This window comes from Mastacembelus armatus, chromosome 15, assembly GCF_900324485.2.
Source record: "Mastacembelus armatus chromosome 15, fMasArm1.2, whole genome shotgun sequence".
NCBI lineage: Eukaryota > Metazoa > Chordata > Actinopteri > Synbranchiformes > Mastacembelidae > Mastacembelus > Mastacembelus armatus.
The window spans coordinates 2,546,616-2,553,995 of record NC_046647.1 but is presented as its reverse complement, the minus strand read 5'-3'; the positions used below and the strand labels follow the sequence as shown (position 1 = coordinate 2,553,995).

General features: G+C 43.5%; 1 protein-coding gene across 2 annotated transcripts in view; it reads right to left on the bottom strand.

The window, feature by feature from the left end:
* Nucleotides 1-81: 81 nt before the first annotated feature.
* Nucleotides 82-7,380, bottom strand: part of tm9sf2 (transmembrane 9 superfamily member 2) — a 29,277-nt gene continuing 21,978 nt past the window's right edge. Inside the window, exons 15-17 of one of the 2 annotated variants that reach the window (XM_026309216.1) lie at nucleotides 2,851-2,962; nucleotides 1,295-1,466; nucleotides 82-439 (exon numbers count right to left, since the gene is read on the bottom strand). In XM_026309216.1, the coding sequence (XP_026165001.1) occupies nucleotides 372-439; nucleotides 1,295-1,466; nucleotides 2,851-2,962 (352 nt within the window). In that variant the 3' untranslated portion in view covers nucleotides 82-371. Of the gene's footprint in view, nucleotides 440-1,294; nucleotides 1,467-2,850; nucleotides 2,963-7,380 lie in introns of those variants that run through there. The other variant, XM_026309217.1, reaches the window with a different exon arrangement.

The window sequence follows — 7,380 nt, the reverse complement described above, 5'->3', positions numbered from 1 at the left end:
GACTGGCAGGTTGCACACATGTCAGGTTAAAAAAAACACTTCACATCTGTGCATATTTTTAACACAACCAGTCTTGAGAAATTACCTTTAAGAAGCAGACCCTCAAAACTTTATTAGTCACAAAAACAAAGTGCAGGGATTATAAAATGCATTTAAAAAATGCATGGTATGCCAGCACACGTAGTCTCTGGACATGTACAAAGTACACATAGCCACACATGAACACTTCAGGCACACCAACAAAGGAAACTGTCATTTATCTGATTCTGCTTAAGAAAACAAGGAGGTGAAGCTTCAGGTTTTAATGTTCAGTTTCATGGTTCTGAATGTTCCAAAGGTTGATGGGAAAATATATATTGTGTTTGGATTCCTCAGTCCACTTTGACGACACTGTAGATCTTGGTAACAAACCAGAAACAGGCAAAGAAACCGATTGTACCTGTTGACAGAGAAAATACACTTAAATAAAGCCTTCCTTGACTCTGGAACAATAGACCTGCATAAAATAAAGAATATGCAGGAGAGGGTTAGGGGCAACAGGTCACTATCAATTCCTCAAAATCAGTGTTTCATACATCTTTTGGAACTCTAATTGTCAACCTAATCAGGACACCATTAAACATATTGTTGAAAATGTACAGCATTTTGTTAGATTTATGCTGACATGATTCAAGGCTATTTGAATATATTTCACATTTGATTAAGTTGTCCATGAGACCTGGGATCATATGCATAAAACATAATGTGCAAACCCTATTTATTCTCCCCCAGGTAAGACTCTAATAATCTGTTTGCAGAGACAATCCTACCACATCCGTCACATCAACATTTTATTTCACATTTCTTAGCATTTAAACAATTCAACTGTGGAGTAGGTTTTAACACGCTCTTGTTCTTTGCTGCCACAGTAAGGATGTGACAGTCTGGAGAGGTTCACTCCAGCCTTGCACAGGAACATCCTCCAAACAGACGGAGTCAGCATAACAAGTGCATGATTCCTTACTATCTTCCCATTCATAAATTCTGCCATTCTGCAATTTTATTTGATAACTCCAGTCAAAGCTGAGTCAGCCTGGAATTTAACCAAAATAAACTAAATCCCTACAGATGAACCTGAGTTTAGTTTAGACCCACCAATAGAGTTGCACTGTAATAGTTCGTCAAGGACATTGTTTGGTGATCTCTTAATGCCATCAATAATAAATAATACTCCTCTCGGCAAGATTTCACACCGTTTGACAATGATCCGTATCATAACTGCATTCCTACTGTCCCTTCATTTTGATTTACCTACCAGTAAACAAAAAAAAGATGAGAGCCATGATCATGGTGTATCCAAAGTACAGGATAGTGCTAGCCAGTCCAGTGATTTGCAGCTTAGAGAAGAAGTAATGAATAGCATAAACCAGGAAATAAACAGCAGTAAAGCCGCTGGTCAGGAAGGAACGCCACTGCCAATGGTAGTCCTGTGAAAACAACAAATCCAGAGTTGAGAAGAAACACAGATTTGTGAATGTAAGTCCTAACTGATAGGGTTAAAAGAACAAGTGGGTCCAACACAAATATGTCAGGACATCCTTTAGTTTGTTTCCAATCTAATAAGGCATCTTACTCTGCTCTTGACTTCAGCTGGAACATATTTCTTGGCCAGATACTGTAATTTATTTAAACTATGATGAATTGTACTTGAAATAATAGCAGTGCACAAGTGGTCCCAGAATAACACCAGATCACTCATCAATGTAGTTTAAACATTCATTCATTTTGTGCTAACCACTAACAGTTAGTAGCATTCTTGAAAAAAGTAAATTATTTTAGACTCCAAACTGTATTTCAGCTGCAGACTTTATTACCTGCACTTTGAAGTCACTTGTGTTACACTAGGAGTTAGAGTTTAGTGTGAACATAAATGTTTATACTTTTTCAGCAGTACAGTATTATCTTCAATTGAGTCAAGAGTGTCATCTAACACTAGTGACTACTGGACAAAATAAATAAATAAATATACACATATAAGTCACTTCACTACATAAGTCGCACAAGCCAGAGAACTAAAAAAAAAGTGTGACCTGCAGTCTGGAAAATACAGTACACGATTTCTTGTTTTTGGTGGTTAATATTATGTAGTTGAACTAACAATTAAATTATATTTTGTTCATTTTTTTTATTCAGGAATTTTATTTTATTCAATTTCAAACAGCATCCTGTATAATTTGCAATTATGTTTTTGTTTCTTTCAAAAAACTACAAAACTGTGATCAGTAGATTCTGCTTGTAATAACATCTACATTGTAGTGTAATGGGTACATGAGTTATTCTTGCACAATTAATGGGAATTATAATTTCCTGCCACAATGTGTGTGATCAGATCCCGTGATGGACTGGTGATCTACTTAGGGTGCACCCTACCTGTCACTCAATGTCAAGTGGGACTGACTCTAGCCCCCCGGTGACCCTGTTTAGATGGTAGATGAATGAAAGGATCGATGCATCGTATAATTGGTGATAACAGATAGCACTTGTGGCTTAATATAGAAGACAGCGTTAACTAGTGCTTTTATATTTGTAGATCTGTAGCTATTCAATACAAGAATGCATAGTGAATATGTCTGTTCTCATACAGTATTACTGGCATTAATTTAGTATCATTTTGTGCACTTAGAATTAACTTACGCAAAATGAACTGAGAGCATTTCTGATTCATTTCTGTATAATATATAACATATGATATGTAAGATAGTGTGAAGAGTTTTAATAACTGTACCCAATATGGAGAAATGTGGGCCAGCAACTGTAAGAAACTAAAATAATCATCCATGTTAAACATGCTGCATTTATCATGTTCTTTACCTCAGCACATAAGTGGAAGTAGCAGAGTAGGATGGTCGCCTCAGAGCAAGTGATGACTAGGATAATAAAGACAAGGAAAAGGAAGCCAAACATGTAGTACATCTGATGGGACCTAAAGGACAGAAAAAGACATGATAGATATTCTAGTAATAATACTGTGCACACACACACACACACACACACATACAGTGGTGTGAAAAAGTGTTGCCCCCATTCCTGATTTCTTATTTTTTTGCATGTTTGTCACACTTTAATGTTTCAGATAATCAAACAAATTTAAATATTAGTCAAAGATAACACAAGTAAACACATCATGCAGTTTTTAAATGAAGGTTTTTATTATTAAGGGAAAACAAAATCCAAAACTACATGGCCCTGTGTGAAAAAATGTTTGCCCCCTAAACCTAATAACTGGTTGGGCCACCCTTAGCAGCAACAACTGCAATCAAGCATTTGCGAAAACTTGCAATGAGTCTGTTACAGCGCTGTGGAGGAATTTTGGCCCACTCATCTTTGCAGAACAGCCACATTGGAGGGTTTTCGAGCATGAATCGCCTTTTTAAGGTCATGCCACAGCATCTCAATGGGATTCAGGTCAGGACTTTGAGTAGGCCACTCCAAAGTCTTCATTTTGTTTTTCTTCAGCCATTCAGAGGTGGACTTGCTGGTGTGTTTTGGATCGTTGTCCTGCTGCAGAACCCAAGTTCGCTTCAGCTTGGGGTCCCGAACAGAGGGAAAACTTGATTTGGTAGACAGCAGAATTCATGGTTCCATCCAGCAAGTCTTCCAGGTCCTGAAGCAGCAAAACAGCCCCAGACCATCAGACTACCACCACCATATTTTACTGTTGGTGTGATGTTCTTTTTCTCAAATGCAATGTTACTTTTACGCCAGACGTAATGGGACACACACCTTCCAAAAAGTTCAACTCCACAGAGAATTTTCCCAAAAGTCTTGGGGATCATCAAGATGTTTTCTGGCAAAACTGAGACGAGCCTTTATGTTCTTATAGCTCAGCAGTGGTTTTCGTCTTGGAACTCTGCCATGCAGACCATTTTTGCCCAGTCTCTTTCTTATGGTGGAGTCATGAACAGTGACCAAGTGACCAAGTGACCAAGTGAGGCCTGCAGTTCTTTGGATGTTGTGGGGTCTTTTGTGGGGTCTTTTGTGACCTCTTGGATGAGTCGTCGCTGCGCTCTTGGGGTAATTTTGGTCAGCCGGCCACTCCTGGGAAGGTTCTCACTTTGTCAGGCAGGTCCTATTTAAGTGATTTCTTGATTGTGAACAGGTGTGGCAGTAATCAGGCCTGGGTGTGGCTAGAGGAATTCAACTCAGGTGTGATAAACCACAGTTAAGTTATGTTTTAACAGGGAGGGCAAACACTTTTTGTCAGTGAGTGAGACATCGACTCACTGATCCACACCACCAGGATATACAGCAATGACATTGGAATGACATTTGGACTGGATAAGTGTGGTCGAATGATAACAAAGAGAGGGTAGGTTGTCAGGACTGAAGGAATTGAACTGCCAGAAGGCAGCATAGCGGATGTTGAGGAAAGCTACAAGTACTTTGGAAACCCACAGGCAAATGGGAACCTTTAACGTTATGATATATGTTGGTAATGTCAGTCTGCATCAATAAATACCGCATTTGTCACAAGTTGCATGGCCTACAGCCATACCATCCTGTCAGTGCCAGATCCCGTGTGTCTAAGCACAAACAGTTTATATATATATATATATGTATATGTGTATATATATATATATATATATATATATATCGGTGCGGGTAGACCAAATGGTCGGGGGTTCGAATCCCGACCATGGCATCACCAGTGTGGGCCCTTAGGCAAGGTCCTTAACGCTACTAGCCTACCTCATCACAAATGAGCGATACAAATACTGGAGTCATACCGGCTCGGACGTCGCCCAGGTCAACAAGGTCCGCGTCAGGTGCTAGGGGACCAGGGCAACCTGATGAGAAATGGGCTACTGGAACAAGACACTCGTGGACGAGGGCTGATAACAGAGAACTGTTGGAATGCTACTACATGAGTAACTCCAGCGATAGGGGCTACATGAAGAGGATGTGGGACCTATGGAAACTCCGAAACTCATTATCCACACTAGGGCCAAAGCAAACGGCAGCTGCTGTCACAACTAGAAGAAATACAACACAAATGCTACGGCAAGGGGGAGCCAGGACGCCAGGTCAGGGGGGAAACAACACCACCCCCACCCGAGATTGGGTACCAAGCCCCAATGACAAGCCCCGACACGCTCAACACAAGAGCAGCTGACCTGAGACTGAAGATCGTAGGCAAGATGGACACCTGGAACCTCCGCAGCCGGTTACCAAGACTAAGTGAAGTACTCTCTGAAAGTCTACTAGAAGATGTGAATGCAGCATTACGAACAATCCCCACTGTGACCATCACCGAGACCAACAAGCTGATATACACCACGGCAACAGTGATCCTTGAGATGCTTGGCCACAAAATACATTCCACCACCAAGGAGCAGTACCCTGCATGGAGAAGGAGGTTAGAGGCAAAAATAAGGGCAACACGGAGAGAAGTTAGCCAACTATCAGAACTGCAGAGAAGGGGGATGAAGTTGGGTAAGAAATACAGCAGGCTGTCCATACCTGAGGCCCTGGAGACTGCCAAACAACGACTCACAGCCCTGGCCACACGCCTGAAGAGGTACACCAGAGAAATAGAAGCACGGAGAATAAACAGGATGTTCTCCACCGAACCATCCAAAGTGTACTCTCAGTGGGGGGGGGGCAGTAACACGATAGCAGACCCACCAAGGCTGGAGACTGAACAATACTGGAAAAACATATGGGAGAGGGAGGCATCACATAACACCAATGCCCAGTGGCTGGCAGACCTGAGAGCAGACCACAGCAACCTCCCTGAACAGGAACCAGTGACCATCGCAACGGCAGATATCCGAGAAAGGGTCTCAAACATGAAGAACTGGACAGCACCGGGGCCTGACATGATCCACACCTACTGGCTAAAGAAGCTAACTGCCCTCCATGAGCGCCTGGCAGCTCAAATGAACCGTCTGCTAATGGATGGGACTCACCCAGAGTGGCTAACTGAAGGCAGGACAGTCCTGATCCTGAAGGACCCCCAAAAGGGAGCAGTCCCATCCAACTACCGTCCGATAACCTGCCTCTGCACAACCTGGAAGCTCCTGTCGGGCATCATAGCGGCTAAGATGAGTAGGCACATGGCTCAATACATGAGCGGGGCCCAGAAAGGAATGGGACACCAGGGGAGCAAAACATCAACTACTGGTGGATAAAGCGGTCGTTCGAGACTGTAAGACCAGGCAGACCAACCTGTGCACCGCCTGGATTGACTACAAGAAAGCCTACGACTCAATGCCTCACACATGGATCCTGGAATGCCTGGAGCTGTACAACATCAATAGGACCCTAAGAACCTTCATAAGGAACTCAATGGGACTGTGGAAAACAACCCTAGTAGCCAACCTCAAGCCAATAGCACAAGTCTCCATCAAGTGCGGCAACCATCAGCCACCTCCTGTACATGGATGACATCAAGCTGTATGCCAGGACCGAGTGAGACATCGACTCACTGATCCACACCACCAGGATATACAGCAACGACATTGGGATGTCATTCGGACTGGACAAGTGTGGTCGAATGATAACGAAGAGAGGGAAGGTTGTCAGGACTGAAGGAGTTGAACTCCCAGAAGGCAGCATAGCGGCTGTTGAGGGAAGCTACAAGTACCTTGGAATCCCACAGGCAAATGGGAACCAAGAAGAAGCCGCAAGGAAAGCAGCCACAGCCAAATACCTACAGAAAGTAAGGCAAGTCCTAAGAAGTCAGCTAAATGGGAAGAACAAGGTCCAAGCCATCAACACCTACACCCTGCCGGTCATCAGATATCCCGCTGGCATAATAAGCTGGGCAAAAGAGGACATAGAAGCCACTGATGTCAAGACAAGGAAGCTCTTCAGAATGCATGGAGGACTTCACCCCAAATCCAGCATCCTGAGACTGTACGCTAAGAGGAAGGAAGGAGGCCGGGGACTGGTGAGCGTCAGAGCCACCATCTAAGATGAAACAGCCAAGATCCATGAGTACATCAGGAAGATGGCCCCAAGCGATGGAATACTTAGTGAATATCTCAGGCAACAGAAGCCCGATGCAGAGGAAGAAGCGCAAGCACCATCATGGCAGGACAAACCCCTGCACGGCATGTACCACCGACAGATACAAGAAGTGGCTGATATCGAAAAGTCCTACCGGTGGCTGGAAAAAGCTGGACTGAAAGACAGCACAGAGGCACTGATCGTAGCAGCACAAGAACAGGCCCTGAGCACAAGATAGTAGATAGTGTACAGGAACATCTGTGCCGAGTATGGGCTGGAGGTCCCAAGGTCAAAATGGGACACACCTCCAAAGGTGAGGGAGAATGACCGAGCTAAGATCCTGTGGGACTTCCAGATACAGACCGACAAACAGGTGATGGCTAACCAACC